This window comes from Stomoxys calcitrans, chromosome 5, assembly GCF_963082655.1.
Source record: "Stomoxys calcitrans chromosome 5, idStoCalc2.1, whole genome shotgun sequence".
Taxonomy (NCBI): Eukaryota; Metazoa; Arthropoda; class Insecta; order Diptera; family Muscidae; genus Stomoxys; species Stomoxys calcitrans.
The window spans coordinates 122,574,740-122,599,699 of NC_081556.1; the positions used below are offsets into that span (position 1 = coordinate 122,574,740).

Consider the following 24,960-nt stretch of genomic DNA (forward strand, 5'->3'; position numbering starts at 1 on the left):
TTTCTCTCTCTTTGCTTTCAATTTTTCACTTTCATTTACCAGCTTTGGTGTTGTGCGTATTTTGTTGCTCTTTATTGCAATACCGTTTTGTTTTCGCTTTTTGTTGAACAAAATGATGATTAAGCGAAAATGGTCACAATTCAAAAGAATTGAAAAGGAAAACATTTCCTCTTACCCTTTGCTAGGTGGAGCTGGCTTTTGCATCGACCAGCTCATTGTAGACTAAAAAATGTTTGATGTCTTCTCATATGATTTGTACTGTATGGGGTCACCCTATTGCTTGCCATAAACCAATTCCCCCCCTTTTTGCCCTTCTTCTTTCTCTTCGTCTCTGCCTTTTATTTTCTGGTTTTGTTCATCAAAGAAGTAGGAATAAAAACAGCAAACCATCATCTAATCTGACAGCATAGCCATCCAAAACCATGATGAACTTCGGAAATATTACGCACGCTTCACCGGAAATTGTCCACAGGCGAAATTTGTTCGCTTGAGTGAGGTATATGAAAATGCTGAGTTGCTTCTATCGTTCCATGTCGGTTGGTTGGTTGGTTGGCCGTTGGTTGTTGTTCTAGAGCATACTTACGATTTGTAGCAGGTTTAAAAAGGATTTGAAGGTTAAGGGAAGTGGTTACTTTAGGTTTTGTAATATTCACAAAATAATGGCATAGGTTTAGAGCACCATAAATATTGGGAAGCGATATAAGTTTATTGCAACTATAAAGGCACTAAATTTTGCTGGTGTTTGTTTTGAGATAGTCAGATAAAAGCATTGGCTCAATAGAGCTATGAAATATTGCGGCAACAAAATTTTGTATTCAGGAATCATGTGAGACAAGTTTTATTGGGTTGCCCAAAAAGTAAATGCGGATTTTTCATATAGTCGGCGTTGAAAAATTTTTTCACAGCTTGTGACTCAGCTGTTACTTTTAGCTTGCTTTAGAAAAAAAGTGTAAAAAAGTATATTTGATTAAAGTTCATTCTAAGTTTTATTAAAAATGCATTTAATTTCTTTTAAAAAATCCGCAATTACTTTTTGGGCAACCCAATATAACCATCACCATAGGATGGGGGGTATACACATCTTGTCAAGCCGTTTGTAACACTTCACAATAATGATTTGCGATGCTATAAAGCAAATATATTCTGAAGCGTTTTGACATTCTAAGTCAATGTAGCCATGGCCGTCCGTAAATCTCTATAGCGATTGAACGACTAAAGATATCCGCTTAAAGTTTTACACAAATACTTCGTAGTGATGTAGGTCCTTGGGGACTGGAAATGGGTCATATGGTTTCAGATTTGGATAAAGCTTCCATATAAAATCGTCCTCTGACCTTGTGTAAGCCTAAGGCTGCAATTATTATTCCATTTGGCTAAAATTTAGCATGTTGTGTTTTTCATGGTTTCCAACATCCGTGATAAACATGGTCCAAATCGGTGTATAACTTGATACAGTAGCTTCCATATAAAATGGACCATTGGTTTGACTTCTTGAGCCCTAGGAACCGAACATGGATGATAGAGCCCAGTTAACATGGAGCTATATCTGGCTATAAACTGATTTGGACCGTATTTGACACATTTGTTGGAAGTTATAACAGAACACCAAATGCAAAATTTCAGCCAAATCGGATAAAAATTGCGGCTTGTAAGAGCTCAAGAAGTCAAATCGGGAGATCGGTTTATGTGGGAGCTATATCAGGTTATACATCAATTCGGATCGTACTTGGCACAGTTGTTGGAAGTCTTAAAAAAACACTATATGCAAAATTTCAGCCAAATCGTACAAAAATTGAGGCCTATGAGGTCTCAAGAAGTCAAATCGGGAGATCTGTATATATAGCAGCTATATCTAAATCTGAACCGATATTGCTCATTTGCAATCCCCAACGACCTACATCAATATTAAGTAACTGTGCAAAATTTCAAGCGGCTAGCTTTACGCGTTCGACCGCTATTTGGATTTCGACAGACGGAAGGACGGACGGACATGGCTCGATCGACTCGACTTTATGGAGTCTTAGAGGACTGCCGGGCTGCCTGCTGCTAAGCCTGTGGGATCTTTACTTGGGTCAGATGGTGCTGCTGTTGTTGATGATGCTGGCAAGGCGGATTTGTTGGCCGCTCATATGGACTCTTCTGCTCGTTCTCCGGTGGGCCTTCCTGGATCCTGGATCCTCTCCACCGCCTCGTTACAGAGACTGTTGAGAGGATTCCTGACAGGGCGCCTGTTGTCTCGTTTTCTCCGTTCTTCACGACTGAGGGGTCTGTGGTTGATGACAGATCTCTTTGTCATCAACCTCAATTTTCATCCAATTTTGAGGTGCTACATACGAAATGAGTAGATTAGTATACCCCCATCCTATGGTTGTGGGTATAAAAAAAAGTTTAGTTCGGCCATGCCGTCCCCTTTTTGTAACAACTTCACTACCATATCTCTAGTAATATGCCAATGGGGGCTGATCTAGATCATCTTGAGAACTCTTATACAAGTCACAGTTTCAGCGAAATCGGTCATCAAATCCGTTTTTTATGGAATTAAGACCCTAAATTGGAAGATCGGTTTATATGGCAGCTATATCAAAATAGAGTCTGATCTCGAACATATACTGGTCGGTTGAGGGGAGGCTTAATACATGTCATTGTGTCAAACTGCAGCGAAATCGGGTAATAAATGCAGCTTTTATGGGTATGGGACCCTTAATCGGCAGATCGGTCTATATGGCAGCTAAATCTGAATAAAGACCGATCTGAACCATTTTTGAGTCGGATATCGGGAGGCTTTAATCAACGCAATATTTCTAATTTCTGCGAAATCGGATAATAATTGCGACTTTTAAGAGCTTAAGACCCTAACTCGGCAGATCGGTCTATATGACAGCTAAATGTAAATATGGTCCTATATGGGCCACATTCAGTTTGAATATCGGGGCCCCAAGAACAACTTCCTGTTTTCAATTTCAGCGAAATCGGACAAAAATTTTGCTTTTACGGGCTTAAGATCCTAAGTCGCCAGATCGGTCTATATGGCAGTTATATCCCAATATAATCCGATTTGGCCCATTCAAGTACTAAACCTGCGTATGTTACACGGATGGATCAAAGCTAGAGGACAGAGTTGGCCTGGTGGTCAACATTGAGAACCCAGGGACTGAGATCTGTTTTAGACTGCCTGACCATACTACGGTCCTGCAGGCGGAGATCCGGACGATCACGGAATGCTTGAAGTGGTGTGGTGCTATCGCGAGGACGTCGAATGTGAACATTTTTACCGACATTAAAATTGCCATAAGGGCAATAATAACCAGGACGGTAAGGTCACGAACAGTCTTGCAGTGTAAGAAGGAGATTAACGCCTTCTCTGAGGATGGCAAAATCCGCATCGTTTGGCTGCCGGGCCATAACGGAGTAAGGGGAAATGAAAGGCAAGACGATTTGGCGGTGAAGGCCAGAGGACCGCCATCAATAAATTTGGTCAACCCGAAGCCTTTCGGGTCGACGCAGTCCGAGTTAAGAGAGTGGGCGACGAATGCGCATGCAACATTGTGGAACAGCGAAACGGTCGGTAGGACGGCGAAAATTCTATGGGGGGGATTCAGATTGTGAGAAGACGAGACTATTACTGAAAGGAAGCCAGAAGGAGGTCAGTATGCTATTGGTATCATAACGGGACACATGGGACTACGAGCTCACTTATGTAAAATCGGTGCGGCAAGTGATAGCATGTGTAGGACATGTGGGGATTAATGATTAAACGTTGGAGCATTTCCTTTGTCACTGTCCGGCTTTCGCGTCTTACAGATACCGGCACGTTGGTGTAGACACAATACCAGACATGAATCAACTTAGGGGAGTGGTATTGAAAACAATTAAGGATTTTGTAAGTAGCACGTAATTCCTAACTTGACATTTTATTTTTAGAGGTTACTTTATAGTTCTTAGAGCGCACAATAAGCCAATAATTGGCTTAGGTGTATGTCCATAGTGGCATGGGGCGGATTAATATCTGCACCCTCTTTTCAACCTAACTTAACCTATCCTAAACCTGCGTATAGAAGAAATATGAATCTGTGCAAAATGTCAACTCAATATCTCAAGACTGTAACGTGATTACAACTGACGGACACACGGACGGACGGACAGATGGACAGACACACGGACATCATTAAATCGTCTTAGAATTTTACGACGATCAGAAGTATATATACCTTGTTCGGTCGGAAGTGAATATTTCGATGTGTTGCAAAAGGAATAACTAAATGAATATACCCCCTATCTTATAGTGGTGGGTATAAAAATCTTGTCAATTTTTATACCACCACAATAAGGTGGGGGTATACTAATCTAGTCATTCCGTTTGTAACATCTCGAAATATTGATCTGCGACCCCATAAAGTAGATATATTCTGGATCGTCTCGACATTCTTAGTCTAACTAGCCATGTCCGTCCGTCCGTCTGTCGAAATCACGATAGCGGTCGAATGCGTAAGGCTAGCCGGTCAATAAACAGGTATAGCCCCCCATATAAAATATTCCCTGGATTTGACTTTTTAAAGTCTTTCAAGCCTCAATTTTTATCCGATTTTGCTAAAATTTGGAACAAAGACTTGAGTTATGACTTCCAACATCTATGCCAAGCATGATCCGAATTGGTCTGTAAATAGATATTGCCAAATTGCAAATTTTGCCCATGAAAATTCCAGTAAGGAACAGGGGCAAACTTCTCACATATTAATGAGTGCAGTCCGATTCAAGTTAAAACTCAATGATAAAGGGCCGTCTTTTTATAGCCGAGTCCGAACGGTGTGCCGCAGTGCGACACCTCTTTGGAGAGAGGTTTTACATGGCATAGTACCTTACAAATGTTGCCAGCATTAGGAGGGGAAAACCACCGCTGAACATTTTTTTCTGATGGTCTCGCCAGGATTTGAGCCCAGGCGTTCAGCGTTATAGGCGGGCATGCTAACCTCTGCGCTTCGGTGGCCTCCAAAATACATATGAACCGATCCCCGGATTTGACTTTTTCAGCCCTTACAAGCCAAAATTTTGACCTGATTTAGCTGAATTTTGGCCTTAAAATATAACTTATGACTTACAACAACAATGCGAAGTTTTATCGAAATCGGTCAATATGGTATCGAAATTTGGCAGGAAGGATTTTCTTATGACTCTCGATATTACTGGTAAATTTCATAAAAATCGGTTCTGATTTAGATATAGATGCCATATATGTTTATAACGCCAGATTTTTACTTCTATAGTCACTGCAAGCACATTTATTGATCACTCTTGCCAAAATGTTGTACAGACCTTTCCCCGATGACCACCACAATATCTAAGAAGTTTGCTAGAAATGGGTTAAGATTTAGATATAGCTCCTATATATATGTTCGTCCGATATTGAGAAATATTTCAATAAAATGTTTATTTGTTAACCAGTTCTCACAAAATTTGGCAAGAAGGCTTTTCTTTTACCTTTTAATATTACAGGTGAATTTCACAGAAATCGGTTCAGATTTATATATATATATATAGATGCCATATATGTATTTCGCTCGATTTTAACTTCTAGGTTCATTGCAAGCGCATTATAGACCAATTTTGCCAAAATTGTGCACAACTCTTTCCTCGATGCCTACCACAACATCTAAGTCAAAATCGGTTCACATTTAGATTTAGCTCCCATATGAATGTTCGTCAGATTTTGGCAAATTTGAATAATTTTGTCATTTGTCAATCGTATTGTTTTCAGTTTAAACATATTTGCTCGAAATTTGATACGGATTGTTTAATAACCTATCTGAAAACATCCGCCGAGGTCTATCAAAATTGGTTCAGAATTCGATATGGCTCCCACTTTGTACCTATGGTATAGGTGTAGTGTATTATAAAGTCGGCAATGCCCGACTTTTACCTTTCCTTACTGGTTTTACAGAAATTTGTGGTAACATTTTTTTCTAAACATTTTGTCAAAACTTTATTTGTAAAGAAAATTTTGTCAAAATTTTAATTCCAATGAAATTTAAAAAAAAAAATTTAGCTCAAAAGAAGATTATGTCAAAATTTAAGTTCTATCGCAAACATTGTTAAAATTTTATTTCTATAGAAGATTTTGTCAAAATTTTATGTGTACAGAAAATTTTGTCAAAATTTTATTTCTGTAGAAAATTTGGCAAAGTGTTATCTGTCTGCTTGCGCTCTTTTATTTGATCTTTAAAATCTTTTCGTGATTTTTCGAACATATTTCTGCTTGAGCTCATATTCAGTGTTTTTTATTTAAAGAATAGCATAGAAGGAACTGAAAAAACGATTTCTGATACGCCATGTATTTTCATCAAACCTAACGACTATTGACTACGGTGTAGAGCAAACTTTTGTTTTGAAACTGGGCTCAATAAACCATATAACTCTTCTTAGCGCACTAAAAGCCTTACCTTTCACTATTCCGATACAAACTAATCATCAATGCTAAGCTCAACGAACACATCAACATTGCCAAACTCTTTTTGTTGTGTACTTGAACATGCATTGAATGTCGATGGAATTGCTTTTTGTGCTTAGTCCGCATTGACCTACAGCACAGGAATGGCTCGAACTGGAATATGTTCGAAAAATCATTAAAACATTTTATATCTATAGAAAATTTTGCCAAAATTTTATTCCCATAGAAAATTTTTCAAAATTTTATTTCTATGGAAAATTTTTCAAAATTTTATTTCTATGGAGAATTTTTTTCTAACTTTCATTCCTTTAGAAAATTTTGTCAAAATTTTAAGTATATTTTTGGGTTTTTTGTTTTTTCCTTCAAATTTCCTTTAAATTTAACTGTGGTCCCATCCATTGTAGCATTTTAATGTTCATTCAATGATATTCGTTTGAGTTCGTTTTGTGTACCAGTGGGCGAATACGTTATCTTTGACACTTATACGCCCCCAGGACCCCATTGCTTCAATTATTTTCACCAAAATCCCTCAAGATTGTTTAATTGAGTTAATGCTATGGGCATATCTTAATTTACAAAGAACAAGGACACTCTTTTAATGTTGTAAAACTTCTTTGTAAATTGTATCTGCATTCTTAATTAAGTCTTTCAAATATTACCCTAAGCTTGACCTTTCACATCATAAACATGATATAGTAACACAAAATGTTTGGAAAATATTTTCAACCTTTCACTTTCCCTTCCTTTTGGTCTACACCATGCAAATACTTTGTGAACATTGGTCAGTAGACTGATGTGTGTATATTCTCTCTCTTAAGAATATTAACCACATAGGATTCTTGTTCTTTGAATATTTTCTAATTATTAAAGTGTTTGTGTGTGTTGGTGCATATATTTAAAATGGCATAACATTTAACTAAACTTGAGCTTATCAAAAGATAAATTGTTGCCATAAAGAATCTGAAGATTACATTTATGGTTCTTGTTTTTGTTTTTGTAAGGCTGTAGGAGATGGTGGTATTCAAACATGTGTTTTGTGGGCTTTGCAAATAATTCAGTGCTTCTGTTTTCTGGGCAATTCACTCATTCATTTATTTGGGCCATATGGCATTTGACATCTTAAAGTTAAGGCAATAAAAAGTGTAAAATTTTCATTTGTTACAGCTTCCGTTTTGTTTTATGACAATGACAACATGTTAAGCCATCTTCCCTTAAAATACCTATGTATTAACCGTGGGACTAGGAATTGTGTGGAAATATAAGGCAATGGTCCCGTTGGAAGTCGAGGCGACGTGGCAAGAACTCAGGTGGATAGACACACAGACGGACAGACAGACATGCAAAAGGGGAAATAATAGATAGACATCCAAGGGGAGATCTAAACAGAGAAAAGACAGAGAGACAGACAATATACAGATAGATGGATAGACAGACCGATGAACAGGCCGACTGTCAAAGGGAAAGACAGACCGGCAAAGGAGATCTAGACATTGAAAAGAGGGTGAAGTAAAGGGAGGGACAGACAGAGAAAGGAAAGACAGAGAAAGAGACAATATACAGACAGACCGATGAACAGGGCGACAGGCAAAAGGAAAGACAGACCGGCAAAAGGAGATCTAGACATTGAAAAGAGGGAGAAGTAAAGGGAGGGACAGACAGAGAAAGGAAAGACAGACAGAGAAAACAAAGACAGACAGAGAAAGGAAAGACAGAGAGAAAGACAATATGCAGACAGACCGATGAACAGGCCGACTGGCAAAGAGAAAGACAGACCGGCAAAAGGAGATCTAGACATTGAAAAGAGGGAGAAGTTAAGGGAGAGACAGACAAAGAAAGGAAAGACAGACAGAGAAAGGAAAGACAGACAGAGAAAGGAAATGAAAGACAGAGAGACAGACAATATACAGACAGACCGATGAACAGGCCGACTGGCAAAAGGAGAGACAGACCGGCAAAAGGAGATCTAGACATTGAAAAGAGGAAGAAGTAAAGGGAGAGACAGACAAAGAAAGGAAAGACAGACAGAGAAAGGAAAGACAGACAGAAAAAGGAATGACAGACGGAGAAAGAAAAGACAGGGGGATAGACAGACAGACTTATAGACATACAAATAGGTAGGGAGACAGACAGATACAGGCACAGAGATAGACAGACAGTCATAAAGAGGGAGAAAGGCCGACATACATACAAATTAACTGATTAACTGATAGACATCGGAAACATATGCAAATCCATATATTGGGTTGCCCAAAAAGTAATTGCGGATTTTTTAAAAGAAAGTAAATGCATTTTTAATAAAGCTTAGAATGAACTTTAATCAAATATACTTTTTTACACTTTTTTTTCTAAAGCAAGCTAAAAGTAACAGCTGATAACTGACAGAAGAAAGAATGCAATTACAGAGTCACAAGCTGTGAAAAAATTTGTCAACGCCGACTATATGAAAAATCCGCAATTACTTTTTGGGCAACCCAATATATTTTGGAGCTTAGAAAAAAAAATTGAAAACACAGAAATTGGTAAACCGAACGTACGTTAGAAGAACGCAAAGAAATTTTTCCATATTTTATGCAAACTGCATATTTTGCATATTTTTGCATTTTTTTGCATATCTTTCGCATTTTTTTGCATATCTTTCGCATTTTTTTGCATTTTTTGAATAGTTTTTGACATCAAACACGCCAGATATCGGAGATAGTTTAACTGATTTAAGAGAATATGCGGTTGCGGTATCAAACTAACGCAAAAAGACGAAAAGAAAGAGACAGGCAGGTAGAAGTACAGAGAGACAGACGTAGATGCAGGCACAGAGACAAACAGTCATACAGAGAGAGATAGACAGGCAGACAGACATACTGCGACAGAAAGTCAGAGACAGAGACACACATCGGAATGCATGTATTTTTTGAAACATCGGGGGAAAAAATTGAAAGCACAGAAATTTGTTTCGTCGAATGTAGCTGCTTGTGACTCTGTAATTGCATTCTTTCTTCTGTCAGTTATCAGCTGTTACTTTTAGCTTGCTTTAGAAAAAAAGTGTAAAAAAAGTATATTTGATTAAAGTTCATTCTAAGTTTTATTAAAAATGCATTTACTTTCTTTTAATAAATCCGCAATTACTTTTTGGACAACCCAATATTTTCTTGATCAGCGTAAAAATCTAAGACGATCTAGCCATGTCCGTCCGTCTGTCTATTGAAATCACGCTACAGTCTTTAAAAATAGAGATATGAAACTTTGCAGAGATTCTTTTTTTTTGTCCATAAGCAGGTTAAGTATGAAGATGGGCTACATCGGACTATATCTTGATATAGTCCCCATATAGACCAATCCGCTGATATGGAGTCTTAGGCCCATAAAAGCCACATATATAATCCGATTTAGCTGAAATGTGAGACAGTGAGTTGTGCTGGGCCAGTCGATATACTTTTCCAATTTGGCCCAGATCGGTCCAAATTTGGATATAGTTGCCATGTAGACCGATCTCTCGATTTATGGTCTTGGGCCCATAAAAGGCGCATTTATTGTCCGATTTCGCCGAAATTTGGGACAGTGTGTTGTGTTAGGCCCTTCGACTTCCTTCACCAATTTGGCTCAGATCGGTTCAGATTTGGATATAGCTGCCATATAGACCGCTCTCGATTTAAGGTGTTGGGCCCATAAAAGGCGCATTTATTGTCCGATTTTGCCTAAATTTGGGACAGTGAGTTGTGTTGGGCCCTTCGACATTCTTCTTCGATTTGGCTCAGATCGGTTCAGATTTAAATATAGCTGCCATATAGACCGCTCTCGATTGAAGGTCTTGGGCCAATAAAAGGCGCATTTATTGTCCGATTTCGCCGAAATTTGGGACAGTGAGATGTGTTAGGCCCTTCAATATTCTTCTTCAATTTGACCCAGATCGTTTCAGATTTGGATATAGCTGCCATGTAGACCGATCTCCCGATTTAAGGTTTTGGGCCCATAATAGGCGCATTTATTGTCCGATTACGCCGAAATTTGGGACAGTGAGTTGCGTTAGGCTCTTCGACATTCTTCTTCAATTTGGCTCAGATCGTTTCAGATTTGAATACAGCTGTCATATAGACCGCTCTCGATTTAAGGTTTTGTGTCCATAAAAGGCGCATTTATTGTCCAATTTGATGAAATTTGACATACTGACTTATGTTAGGCTTTTCGACATCCGTGTCAAATGTGGTCCAAATCAAACCACATTTCGATAAATTATGCATTTTTCACCGGATTATGACTGAAGGTGGTTTACATATATACCCGAGATGGTGTGTATCCAAAGTTCGGCCCCGCTGAACTTAACGCTTAACGCGTTGTCCGTCTGTCTGTCTGTCCATACAAAGTACAGGTCGCAATTTTCTTCCGATTGTCTTCAAATTTGGCACAAACAATTTCTTGGGCCTAAAGACATAGACTATTGAAATTGGAAAAAATCGGTTCAGATTTGGATATAGCTCCCATATATATGTTCGTCCGATTTGGACTAAAATTGCAATTATATCGTTATTTGAAGATCGATTCTAACGAAATTTTGCACGAAAGATTCCCTTATAAGTCTCAAGACAATTGGTGAACTTTATAGAAATCGGTTCAGATTAAGATATAGCTCCCATATATATGTTCGTCCGATTTGGACTAAAATTGGAATTATATCGTCATTTGTAAACCGATTTTCATAAAATTTCACACGAAAGATTCTCTTATAAGTCTCGACATTATTGGTGAATTTCGTAGAAATCGGTTCAGATTTAGATATAGCTCCCATATATATGTTCGTCCGATTTGGAGTAATACAGTAATAAAATGGTAATTTGTTGACCGATTCACTCGAAATTTGACAGAAAGGATTTTCTTATGACTCTCTACATTACTGGTAAATCGGTTCAGATTTGGATATAGCTCCCATATATATGTTCCTCCGATTTGGACTAAAATTGCAATTATATCGTTATTTGAAAACCGATTCTCACGAAATTTTGCACGAAAGATTCTCTTATAAATCTCAAGATAATTGGTGAACTTTATAGAAATCGGTTCAGATTGAGATATAGCTCCCATATATATGTTCGTCCGATTTGGAGTAATACAGCAATAAAATAGTAATTTGTTGACCGATTCACTCGAAATTTGACAGGAAGAATTTTTTTATGACTCTCGATATCAGTAGGGATTTTCGTAGAAATCGGTTCAGATTAAGATATAGCTCCCATATATATGTTCGTCCGATTTGGACTAAAATTGGAATTATATCGTCATTTGTAAACCGATTGTCATAAAATTTCACACGAAAGATTCTCTTATAAGTCTCGATATTATTGATGAATTTCGTAGAAATTGGTACAGATTTAGATATAGCTCCCATATATATGTTCGTCCGATTTGGACTAAAATTACAATTATATCGTTATTTGAAAACCGATTCTCACGACATTTTGCGCGAAAGATTCTCTTATAAGTCTCAAGATAATTGGAGAACTTTATAGAAATCGGTTCAGATTTAGATATAGCTCCCTTATATATGTTCCTCCGATTTGGACTAAAATTACAATTACATCGTTATTTGAAAACCGATTCTCACGAAATTTTGCACTAAAGATTCTCTTACAAGTCTCTACATTATTGGTGAATTTCGTAGAAATCGGTTCAGATTTAGATATAGCTCCCATATATATGTTCCTCCGATTTGAGCTATTATTGCAATAAGTTGGTCATTTATTAACCGATTCACAAGAAAATTGGCACAAAGGATTTCCTTATGACTCCCGGTATTGCTATTGAATTTCATAGAAATTTGTTGAATTTCATAGAAAATTGTTTGTTCAGTTTTAGATATAGCTCCCATATATATGCATATCCCGATTTTCACTTTTAAAGGGTTTTGGTCAATCAATTGCTAATCAATCGATCTTCTCAAAAAATCAAATTTAAGCATATTTTAAATTTGACGACTTAGCCTGCATATCCAATGTGGTACAGGGTATTTAAAGGTGGGCTTCGCCCGACTTTAGCCCGGCCTTGTTTGTTTTACTACCAATTTTTTATGAAAATATCAAATTATCTACACTTCCATCATATGGTGGTTGTAATGAAACACATTTCCCTCTACTATATTAGAAAATAATAAAAATTGACTATTGATATTTACGACTGTACTCCTCTACTCACCTCTTCATAGATGAAATGATCAATTTCCTCCAGTGGCCGGCCATACATATTCTCCGGAAATGGTTCGAATTTCTTTGGCAGGACATCACCATCCTCCACCGTGGCTTTGTTACGCGGATGGAAGCCATATTCGCGCACCAGTTGGATGTGTCGGGTCTCGTGTTTGATTTGTGATTTTTGGGTGTAGGCAACAACCTGCTGTTTGGCAACTGCAAGAAGAGAAAAAAAAACACAGAAAAAAGCTTTAAAAATAAGTCATGCCCAGGCAATGAAAATAAATGTGGCAAAGCATAACAACAAAAAATAATATCAACATGAGTAATGATTGTAAAGTAGGCAGAAGGGCAGAAATCAAGGAACGAACCGATGGACGGAGAGAACGGAGACATTGCGCTGTTAAATGTAGATTCTGTCCATCCTTTGCCATGTCCTTTTCTCCTTTTGGCATAACATCATAATGTCTCCTCTTTGTATGTGTGTTTGTGTGGTTTTTGGCTCATTGTAATTTCTGCCATTGCTGCAATTTAAATGTAATCAAATTTCATTTCTCAAGAAATGATTTATATTTCAAAGGCATGCTGCTTCTCAGCCATGCACTCACCCACCGAGTAACATGAGTTTGTGTCATTGATGTTGTATTTTGTACGTTTGTATCATCAATTAATTATTTATAAAATTAAATTTGCATCTGTAATACTAGCAGCAACCAATCATTTTTCCCTCCCCCCTCCCCAACATGGGTAGAAATTCATTCCTTTCTTCTTTTCAGGGGGAAGGAAGAAAGATAAAGAAATGATAGCATGAAAATTACATTTTTAAAATTTTAAAGAGTTTTAAATTTATTAAATTTGATAAGGCTTGTAAGTGAAAAAAAGATTGTTGAAATTTTGTAAAGTTATTTACAAAAATCCCATTTAAAAATTAACCAAATATGATTTGATAAGGGTATCAAGGGGGAGTGTTTCAAGAGGAGAGAAAACTGGGCAAAGTTCGACGGGGCCATATTTTGGGGAAACCCATCACCATGGATTCTACTCAAAATTTACAAAAACGAAATTAGTTGAAGGGCAAATGTGTATGATACGTACAAAATGTCGGCCAACCTATCCGAATGTTGAAGTCTCTTAGGGCCGTAGAAGACCTATCAGACATATTTGGACAATACTTACAACGGCTTTTGGTAGTCATACCAGGCTGGTTTTTGTGGAAGCTACTAGCTGACCCGGGCCCGCTCCGCTGCTACTTCTTTTACTTTATATGGAACAAAAGTTTCCAAGTGATGGCATGTATAGGGAAATTGGGGAAGATGATGAGACGTTGGAGCTTTTCCTATGTCATTGCCCGGCTTTCGTGGCTAACAGATACTGGCACTTAGGTGGCGGCACAATACCAGTCATGAGCCTACTTTGAGGAGTGGCATGGAAAACAATTCAGGAATTTGGGGGCCTGGGAGTCTACATTGAGAACCCAGAGACTGAAATCTGTTTTCAACTGCCTGACCATAACACGGTCCTGCTGGCGGAGATCTACTAACGCGAGGACATCTTTACGGACAGTAAAATGGCCATAAGGGCAATAACAACCAGGAGGGTAAGGTTACGAACAGTCTTGCAGTGTAAGATGGGTGCCATTCATTTGTTAGAATACATATCAGGAATAACCTTCTCTCACGCCACGTTGCCCTTTGAAGGTTTCCCATAAAATGTGTATCCAGGAATAGTTTTTGTATTCTTATTAGACATTGTCCATGTTGCGTACTTCTAAATGTTGACCATCGTAATGGAAATGGAGAAGGTATGAACCTACAGTCACCTAATGGCCTCATGATAAACTTCCACGGAGCTGTAGAACCCATACAGCACCAAATTGAGCCCTTTCCAACCAACCATTGTGTTTTTTTACCGGAGTCTTATAGATGTCCCAGTTCTGTGATGTGGCCTTATAGAAGTCCTCTATGTTCTAGGACCCTGGTTGGTCCTAGAACATAAACGATTTAAACATCACATCAATGTCCTTTACAGTTACCACCACCTTTTCATGTTTACCAGAAAAAACCCTGTAGCAAGTAGTGTTCTTTCGACTTCATCATGGCATTATTCAAATAAAAGTTTTCATGCAATTTAATCTTAAGCAGCCATAGCTTAAGTTTAAATTGCATATCATCCTTTCAAACCAGACCATCACTACTTCAACCTCAATTATATGCAAACGCAAATGTTTGTCCAACTACTCAAATGACTCGAACCAAAGCTTTCTCCTGATATGCATCAGGATATCTGCTTTGTGGGTATGTGTGCTGCATATTTGAAGCACATTTCCTTATTACAGTTCCTTTATTAGCCAACAAACACTCCAATAAACCACTATGATTGGTGCTTTATTCACACATATTTCCCTCTATGCACATGAATGCACATCCAAACACAGATTAGTGCAGCAACGATATGAATCTCTGTGTTATTCACAGAGACTATGCAATGTTGGAAATGGTAAATTATGAAAATAATATGAATGGATAATTTGCCAAAGGATGTGTGAAATGTGAATACCCATACACAAACCTAATGGAATAGTTTTAGATACTTTGTTCATAAAATTGAGTTTTGATGAGTGCCATATCCGACAAGACTTTTGTGCAAAGTTCACAGGTGAAGCTTGATATGGATGTGTGAGGAGTTTGGTCCTGTGGGTGAAAGTATGTGTATGTGTTAAATGTTTTCATTGGTAAATAATGTTTCAAAACTTAAATCGTGAGACACTGGTCACATAACTCTCTATGTGAAATGAAAACAAAAACAAGTAAGAGCGTACTAAGTTCGGCCGGGCCGAATCTTATATACCCTCTACCATGGATCGCATTTGTCGAGTTCTATGCGCGGTATCTCTTTTTAGGCAAACAAAGAATATTGAATAAGAACTGTTATGCTATTGGAGCTATATCAAGTTATAGTCCGATTCGGACCATAAATGAATGCTGAACACTGTAGAAGTCATTGTGTAATATTTCAGTTCATTCGGATAAGAATTGCGCCTTGTAGGGGCTCAAGAAGAAAAATCGGGAGATGGGTTTATATGGGAGCTGTATCAAGCTATTGATCGATTCAAACCATATTAGACACATATGTTGAAGGTCATGAGAGGAGCCGTTGTACAAAATTTCTGCCAAATCGCATGAGAATTGCGCCCTCTAGAGGCTCAAGAAGTCGAGATCCCAGATCGGTTTATACGGCAGCTATATCAGGTTATGCAATGTCCTCCTCCATTTTTTAGCCGAGTCCGAACGGCGTGCCGCAGTGCGATACCTCTTTTTGGAGAAGTTTTAACATGGCTGCCATACCAAATGGTACAGTACCTCCCAAATGCCGCCAGCATTAGGAGGGGATAAACACCGCTGAAAATTTTCGTGATGTTCTCGCCAGGATTTGAACCCAGGCGTTCAGAGTCATAGGCGGACATGCTAACCTCAGGGCTACGGTAGCCTCCATTTCTCAACACCTCATGCAAAATTTCAGCCAAATCGGATGAGAATTGCTCCCTCTAGAGGCTCAAGAAGTCAAGACCCATGATCGGCAAGATATGGCAGCTATATCAAAACATGGACCGATTTAAACCATACTTATCGCAGCTGTTGGTAGTGATACCAAAACACGACATGCAAAATTGCAGTCAAATCAGACGAGAATTGCTCTAGAGGCTCAAGAAGTCAAGACCCAAGATCGGTTTATATGGGTTGCCCAAAAAGTAATTGCGGATTTTTTTAAAGAAAGTAAATGCATTTTTAATAAAACTTAGAATGAACTTTAATCAAATATACTTTTTTACACTTTTTTCCTAAAGCAAGCTAAAAGTTAGAACTGATAACTGACAGAAGAAAGAATGCAATTACAGAGTCACAAGCTGTGAAAAAATTTGTCAACGCCGACTATATGAAAAATCCGCAATTACTTTTTGGGCAACCCAATATGACATGACCATAGTATGAACCGATTTGAATCATACTTATCGCAGTTGTTGGAAGTGATACCAAAACACTTCGCGCAAAATTTCAGTTAAATCGGACGAGAATTACGCCCTCTAGAGGTTCAAGAAGTCAAGACCCAAGATCGGTTAATATGGCGGTTGTATCAAAACATGGACCGATTTGAACCATACTTATCGCAGTTGTTGAAAGTGATACCAAAACACTACGTGCGAAATTTCAGTCAAATCGAAGAGGAATTAAGCCTGCTAGAGGCTCAAGAAGTCAAGACCCAATATCGGTTTATATGTCAGCTATATCAAAACATAGACCGATTTGGCCCATTTACAATCCCAACCGAGCTATACTAATAAAAAGTATTTGTGCAAAATTTCAAGCGCCTAGCTTTACTACTTCAAAAGTTAGCGTGCTTTCGGTAGACAGACGGACGGACGAACTGAAGGACGGGCGGACAGACGGACGGACATGGCTAGATCGACTTAAAATGGCATGACGATCAAGAATATATATACTTTGTGGGATCTAAGACGCATATTTCAAGGTGTTACAAACTGAATGACGAAATTAGCATACCCCCATCCTACGGTGGAGGGTATAACTAGATATCCATCCATGTCCGTGAAGATAAATTTGAATATAACTTAGCCAAGACACAAACCTGACATTTTAACAGAGCTGTGTTAAGTGATGAACAGAGCACTGTTATCTAATTTTCTTTTGTATTTTAAATAAAAAAAATCATTTTTAGCCATTATGTTAAATTCAAATATAACTTTTGGGGCGAAATATCTCCGATCTGAAATACAATTTGAATATGGGGACTTCTGATTCTAAAAGCTCTTGGTAGGGGCTAATTCTGGTATTAGTTTGTATCACCTATCTATGACGAGTGCACTGCATTGCCGTTTTAAAAATGGGTCATATAGGTCTTCAAAAAATATTGTTGGCATAGAGGTTTGAGGGTTTAGCTGTTATTAAGCATTTTATAGTTGTAGATAAATTCTTAAGCAAGTGATTTTAGAAAATATTTGGTGAGAAAATGTTAAAAATGATTTTTTTTTATTTAAAATACAAAAGAAAATTAGTTAACAGTGCTCTGTTTATCACTTAACATAGCTCTGTTAAAATGTCAGGTTTGTGTCTTGGCTAAGTTATATTCAAATTTATCTTCACGGACATTCTGCCCGCTGGTAAAAAAATACAAAATAAATGCAAATTTTGCCCATGAACATTCCACTAAGGAACAAGAACAAACTTCTCACATATCAATGAGTGCAGTCCGATTCAAGTTTAAGCTCAATGATGCGGCGTGCCGCATTGCGACACCTGTTTGTAGAGAAGTTTCATATCCTAAACCACAACTGTGGTACAGGGTATTATAATTTAGTGCATTTGTTTGTAACACCCAGAAGGGAGAGAGATATACCCATTTATAAGTATACCGATAGACTCAGAATCACTTTCTGATTCGATTTAGCTATGTCCATCTGTCTCTCTGTCCGTCTGTCCATATTAAATTGTGTACAAAGTACAGGTCACAGTTTTCATCCGATCGTCTTCGTATTTGGTACAAGCATGGTTTTCGGCATTAGAGATGAAGCAATTGGAAAAAATCATTTCAGATTTGGATATAGGTAAGGTTAGGTTTAAGTGGAAGTCTGCCATCAGACTCACTTAGACGTTTTCGTCCATTGTGATACCACAGGAACAGAAGAAGGAAGATGCCTTCTAGTTCCTACCGTTGAACCATCCGGAACGCTTTAAAAAGCCCAATAACTTGCGAATGTTCACATCAGCAAAATCAGACAGTCTCAAAGAAATTAGAACCTTAAGTGAAACTCCTTCTGCTTGCTAGTGCGGGGCACACACACAGAAGGTGTTCTATAGTCTCTTCTTCCTCGATGGCCCTACAGCTTCTGCAAAAGTCGTTGGTGGCAACCTTCAGTCTGTCAGCATATTTTCCCATTAGACAGTAACCTGTCATGACCAACACAATGATTGAGACGTCTGTTCTAGCCAATGACAGCAAAGCAGTAGACCTCTTCAAGTCTAGATGAGGCTACATAGTTTTGGAAAGCTCACTGCCCCCTCTTTGTGACCATCTATCATTCGTTGCCCTTCGGGCCTGGTCCTGAAAACTTAGCTTACATGTCGCTAGAGGCATAGCCGCAGATTCCAGTGTCCCTGGAGTGTGTAAGGTAGTTCTTAGTCTCGCAAGCTCGTCTACTTTAGAATTTCCTGGCATATCTCTGGGGCTCGGCACCCAGACCAGGTGAATTTTGAACTGTTTAGTCATCTCGTTGAGAGATCTGTGACAGTCGAGGGCGGTTTTTGTGCTCAAATATACGTTCTCCAAGGATTTAATGGCTGCCTGGCTGTCTGACAAGATATTTATGCCAATCGTCGTAACAATATTCCATCACTTTCTTAATTGCAAGGATCTCTGCTTGATACACACTGCTGTGGTCGGGTAACCTCTTCGTTATGACCAATTCTAGATCTTTGGAGTACACCCCAAAGCCCACGTGCTCGTTTAGTTTGGAACCATCCGTATAGAAGTCTATGTAACTTCTAATACCAGGGATATCGTAGTTCCAATCGGTTCTATCAGGTATAGTGGTACAGTATCTTTTATCAAAAAGCCGCTCAGGTAGGGTGTAATCCACACTGCCTGAAACATTGGATATTGTGATAAGTATAACACAGTGTCTGTGGGCGCCGCATGACCAATGAGAAAGCTCCCTTAACTCCACGGCAGTGGTCGCTGCAATTTGTCTAGCCACAAGGTTCAGAGGCATAAGATGTAGCATTAAATTCAGTGCATCAGATGGTGTCGTCCTTAGTGCGGCTGTGATGCACAAACAAGCCATCCTTTGGATCCGGTATTGAGCAGTAAGGGGATTTTTGAAGCGCCGTCCACCAGGCTACTATACCATATAGCATTATAGGTCTGACAACTGCGGTATATACCCAATGCTTAACACGCGGTCTAAATCCCCAACTTTTGCCAATGGCCCTCTTGCAGGTGTATAGGGCAAGAGTGGCCTTTCTTGCCCTTTGCAAAATGTTGTACTCGAAGTTCAGTTTCCTGTCCAGCAAAACACCCAGGTATTTTGCGCTTTCTGCAAATGGTACATTCTCTCCTGCCAAGGAGACAGGTTCCACTGTAGGCAACTTGTATCTCCTGCTGAAAAGAATTACTTCTATCTTGCACGAATTTATACCCACACCACTTTCGGTAGCCCACTTCGCACGTAGAGTTTCATGAAGTATATCTCTTAGAGTGCTGGGAAACTTTCCCCTAACCGCAATTGCCGAGTCATCAGCATACGCGACCACTTTTATGCCTTTTCCTTCCAGAGACAATAATACATTTGTTAATAGCTATATTCCCAAGTAGAGGAGATAGTACATCTCCTTGAGGTGTTCCTCTGCTGACCCATCTTTTTAAATCCACAGATCCCAAGCCTGCCGTAATGCATCTTTTAGTAAGTAAGTTATTAATAAACTTTTTAACGGTAGAGTTGATGCCTAGAAACTCCAACTTCTTCATGATTGACGTCGGTTTTGCATCATTGAAAGCACCTTCAATGTCAAGAAATGCTACCATTGCATATTCCTTGACAGCGAGAGTACCCTCTTTGTAGCCGACTAGGTCGTGAAGTGCTGTTTCAGTGGATTTGCCTTTGCTATATGCATGCTGTTGCCGCGACAGGTGATTTCCAGGGATCTTTGTCCGCCAGAAGAGGTTGAGAAACACTCTTCTGGCGCCACGTTGTCCGTTGGAGAATTTCCCGGGAAATGTGTATCAACGATTATTTCTAGTGTTTCCTCACTAGACATTGTCCATACATTCTCTGACTTCTGGATATAACCCACCGTAATAGGTCTCGAGGACAGAATCTTCCTTAGCCTAGAGGCCTCAGATGTATCCTCCACATAGCTGCGGAATTCTACTCACGGTTTATTCTGAGCCTTTCTAAGCTCGCCCTTATATTTTCTTAGCTCAGCCTTATAGTTGTCCCAATCGTGTGGTGCTCTTTTGGCTTTTACCCTGTTGAAGAGTTTTCTGCAGTCTATCCTCAGACCAACCAGATCTGGGGTCCACCATGGCGGTCGCTGTTTGCCCCTTGGCTTGGCACCAGGGCATGTTGACGCAAGTGAGTCATTCAGGGTCTTCGTGATTCGGCGATCTACAGGGATCTTTGCCCTAAGATATGTTTCTATCAACCTCTCAAGAGTCTTCAGCATAAAGGATGACAGACTATAAGGACGAAAATCTTTCGCCTTCGTATGGTAGGGTTTTCCTGCTTTCGGAATGAAAATGACCTTCGTATCTCTCCATCTCGCAGGTATATGACATTCTGATACAAGCAGAGTATATCTCCCTAAGCCAGGGAATCAGTCTATCAGACACAGCTTGTAATTCAACCGGTGATACATCATCGAGCCTGGCGACTTAAAGGAGTCGAAACTTCTTATCGCCCAAAGGATTTTCAGCTCAGACACAATTTCCCTAATGGCCTCCGACGAATACATTTTAGTGACAATCTCTTCTGGCCCCACGTTGTCCGTTGGAGAATTTCCCGGGAAATGTGTATCAACGAGTAGTTCTAGTGTTTCCTCACTAGACATTGTCGATACATTCTCTGACTTCTGGTTATACCCCACCGTAATAGGTCTCTTCCATAGCCTAGAGGCCTCTGATGTATCCTCCATGGAGCTGCAGAATTATACCCAGGATTTGTTCTGAGCCTTTCTCAGCATGGAGCTGCAGAATTATACCCAGGATTTGTTCTGAGCCTTTCTCAGCTCGCGTTTATATTTTCTTAGCTCAGCCTTTTAGATGTCCTAATCGTGTGGTGCTCTTTTGGCTTTTGCTCTGTTGAAGAGTTTTCTGCAGTCCTTTCTTCGACCAACCAGCTCTGAGATCCACCATGGCGGTCGCTGTTTGCCCCTTGGCTTGGCACTAGGACATGCTGACACAAGTCAGTCATTCAGGCAATAAAATGGTCATTTGCTCTGAGATCCACCATGGCGGTCGCTGTTTGCCCCTTGGCTTGGCACTAGGACATGCTGACACAAGTCAGTCATTCAGGCAATAAAGTGGTCATTTGTTAACCGATTCTCTCGCAATTTGGCAGGATGGATTTTCTTTTGATTTTGGACATTACTGGTGAATTTCATAGAAATCGGTTCAGATTTGGATATAGCTCCCATATATATGTTCGTCCGATTTGCAGTAATACAGCAATAAAATGGTCATTTTTTAACCGATTCTCTCGAAATTTGGCAGGAAGGATTTTCTTATGACTCTCGATATTACTGGTGAATTTCATTAAAATCGGTTCAGATTTGGATGTAGCTCCATATATATGTTCGTCCGATTTGGAGTAATACAGCAATAAAATGGTCACTTGTTAACCGATTCTTTCAAAATTTGGCAGGAGGGATTTTCTTATGACTCTCTATGTTACTAGTGAATTTCATAAAAATCGGTTCAGATTTGGATATAGCTCCATATATAAGTTCGTTCGATTTGGTGTAATACAGCAATAAAATGGTCACTTGTTAACCGATTCTTTCAAAATTTGGCAGGAGGGATTTTCTTATGACTCTCTATGTTACTAGTGAATTTCATAGAAATCGGTTCAGATTTGCATATAACTCCCATATATATGTTCGTCCGATTTGCAGTAATACAGCTATAAAATGGTCATTAGTTAACCGATTCTCTCGAAATTTGGCAGGAAGGATTTTCTTCTGACTCTCTATGTTACTGGTGAATTTCATAAAAATCGGTTCAGATTTGGATATAGCTCTCATATATATGTTCGTCCGATTTGCAATAATACAGCAATAAAATGGTCATTAGTTAACCGATTTTTTCGAAATTTGACAGGAAGGATTTTCTTATGACTTTCGATATTACTGGTGAATTTCATAGAAATCGGCCCAGATTTAGATATAGCTCTCACATATGTATATCGCCCGATTTTCAGTCAAAGAGCAACTGCAAGGGCATTTATTGACCAATCTTGCCAGAATTTTGCACAACGCTTTCCTTGACATTTTTTCCTGAACATCGGTTCAAATTTAGATATAGCTCCCATATATTTTTTCATCAGATTTTGGGTAGTTTGCAGTAATGTTGTCATTTATCAGCCGTAGTTATTACAATTTGAACATATTTGCTCGAAATTTTGTACGGATTGTTCAATAACCCAGCTTAAAACATCCGCCGATGTCCTTCAAAATTGGTTCAGAATTTGATATAGCTCCCAAATTTTACTTATAGGGTAGGTATAGGATATTATACAGTCGGCACTGCCCAACGTTTGCCCATTCTTACTGGTTTTTACATGGCATAGTACCTCACATATGTTGCCTGTATAAGGAGATGAAAATCACCGCTGAAAATCTCGCCTGGATTCGAACCCAGGCGTTCAGCTTCATAGGCGAACATGCTAATCTCTGCGCTACGGTGGGCCTCGGATAGAAGGAAAGAAACTCAAACTGCAAGCACTGGCCCCCGTGGGTTCCAACCAAGAGCAGTGCGTGATCTGTTGTCGTGTGGCCGATCCATTTTCAATTCCGTTAACTAAATTCTAGGCGTACAGGTTCCCGCTTTGTGACTGCCCATTGATTTTCATTGGAATTTTGGTAGGACCCGTACACTAGTAAAATTCTTCTTATTTTCAATAAAAATAAAATTCTTTAAGGACTTAAACACAAAGGAAATTTTCTGCTCTATAGGGCTTCATATCTGGCATTCACTGTGGCTTTGAAGTATACTTCGTCATCATTTCACAGCCCTCGTAAGCACTTTCTCTCCCTTTGCGCCGTTATTGCTCTCAGTTTATGTGTGGTAAAGACTCAATTGGTATTAAATAGACATTTTGCATTGGAACTTACGCAAAAATCAATTAAGTTAATACTCTGTCATAAATTATTCCCAATAGTAATTACTTAAAAATGTTCTCTTCTTCTCTGCCCATTGTAGATAAGGACATCGTAACATCCCATACGAAAAATCTCAGGGTAAGAAGGCTGTGGCTGTGGGCCATACAACGACAGGGACAAAAAGGACGAGGCGGCAGCAAGAGAACTCACTACACAAAATGTCAACCGAAGGACAACAACAGCATCAACGGCTGCAGAATCAGCAGCAACAACACACTCTGCTGCATGGCCATTCGATGCTGACACAATTGAAGCAGGCCTCAGCTGGAGCGGCGGCCGGATTCTTTACACGCACTGTAACACAACCTTTCGATGTTCTCAAGATACGTTTTCAATTGCAAATGGAGCCCGTCAGCGAAGATCATCCCTCCAAGTATCGCTCCATGATGCAGGCCAGCAAGCTGATATACAAAGAGGAGGGCCTCTTTGCCTTTTGGAAAGGCCACAATGCTGGGCAACTGCTGACCATGATTTATACGATCTTCCAATTCTGGTCCTATGAACAAATCGATTTGAAACTGCGCCAGTACGAGTACTTGGATGCGAACAAAAATTTAAGACATTTTCTTAGTGGAGGTGTGGCTGGATGTGTGGGTACCACCATATCCATGCCCTTCGATGTGGTACGCACCCGAGTGGTGGGCCAGGATCCCAATCATAGAAGCAGCGTAATTCATATATTTCCCAATATCATTAGAACCGAGGGATTCTATGGCCTATTTAGGGGTCTTGGCACCACGCTGATACAAATTGGTCCCCTGATTGGTTTCAATTTTGCCTTCTATCACAAGACCAACGATTTGTTTTTGACCATGGCCGAGCCTCCTAATCACCATTTGCCTGTGGTGGTACATTTGCTCACCGGCGGCGTAGCCGGTGTGGTATCCAAGGCCATAGTGTATCCTTTGGACTTTATCAAGAAGCGCTTACAATTACAGGGATTTCAAAATGCACGACGTACCTTTGGCCGCAATCAGGTCTGCTTTGGCATTGGCGAATGCATACGACTCACCTACAAGGACGAAGGCATCTTGGGCTTCTACAAAGGCATGAACCCCACCCTGATCAAATCCGGCTTGACGACGGCCCTCTACTTTAGCTTGTATGACATTTTTAAGGCACATTTTGTACCCGAAGTGGAAAGTGACGACTAGTAAATACTAAAATAACTAATTTATTACCAGAAAGGAAGTGTTGAAATAATGACGCAAAATATAATAAAAATGACATGTACTTAAATAAAAAGGATATGATGAAGTAATAGAATTAAACCAAGCAGAGGCTTGCGGCAACTGACTCGAAGATACATGAACAATAAAAACTCAACTCAAAGATGTATGTTTGTGGTTTATTAACGATTACTGTATTCCGTTTTGAGGCCCAGCACCCTGACACATAG

The 24,960-nt window shown here is 39.3% G+C and overlaps 2 protein-coding genes across 8 annotated transcripts in view; one reads left to right on the top strand and one right to left on the bottom strand.

The window, feature by feature from the left end:
- The window catches only part of LOC106090033 (mitochondrial thiamine pyrophosphate carrier), a 162,246-nt gene extending 137,347 nt beyond the window's left edge, over positions 1–24,899 (top strand). The window contains exon 2 of the mRNA XM_059369622.1: positions 23,602–24,899. Within this exon, the coding sequence (XP_059225605.1) occupies positions 23,720–24,715 (996 nt within the window). The 5' untranslated portion in view covers positions 23,602–23,719 and the 3' untranslated portion in view covers positions 24,716–24,899. The remainder of the gene's footprint in view (positions 1–23,601) is intronic.
- The window catches only part of LOC106088042 (sodium channel protein 60E), a 542,226-nt gene that overhangs the window by 224,010 nt on the left and 293,256 nt on the right, over positions 1–24,960 (bottom strand). For all 7 annotated transcript variants that reach the window (XM_059369621.1, XM_059369619.1, XM_059369617.1 and 4 more), the window contains exon 2: positions 12,620–12,828. In XM_059369621.1, the coding sequence (XP_059225604.1) occupies positions 12,620–12,828 (209 nt within the window). The remainder of the gene's footprint in view (positions 1–12,619; positions 12,829–24,960) is intronic.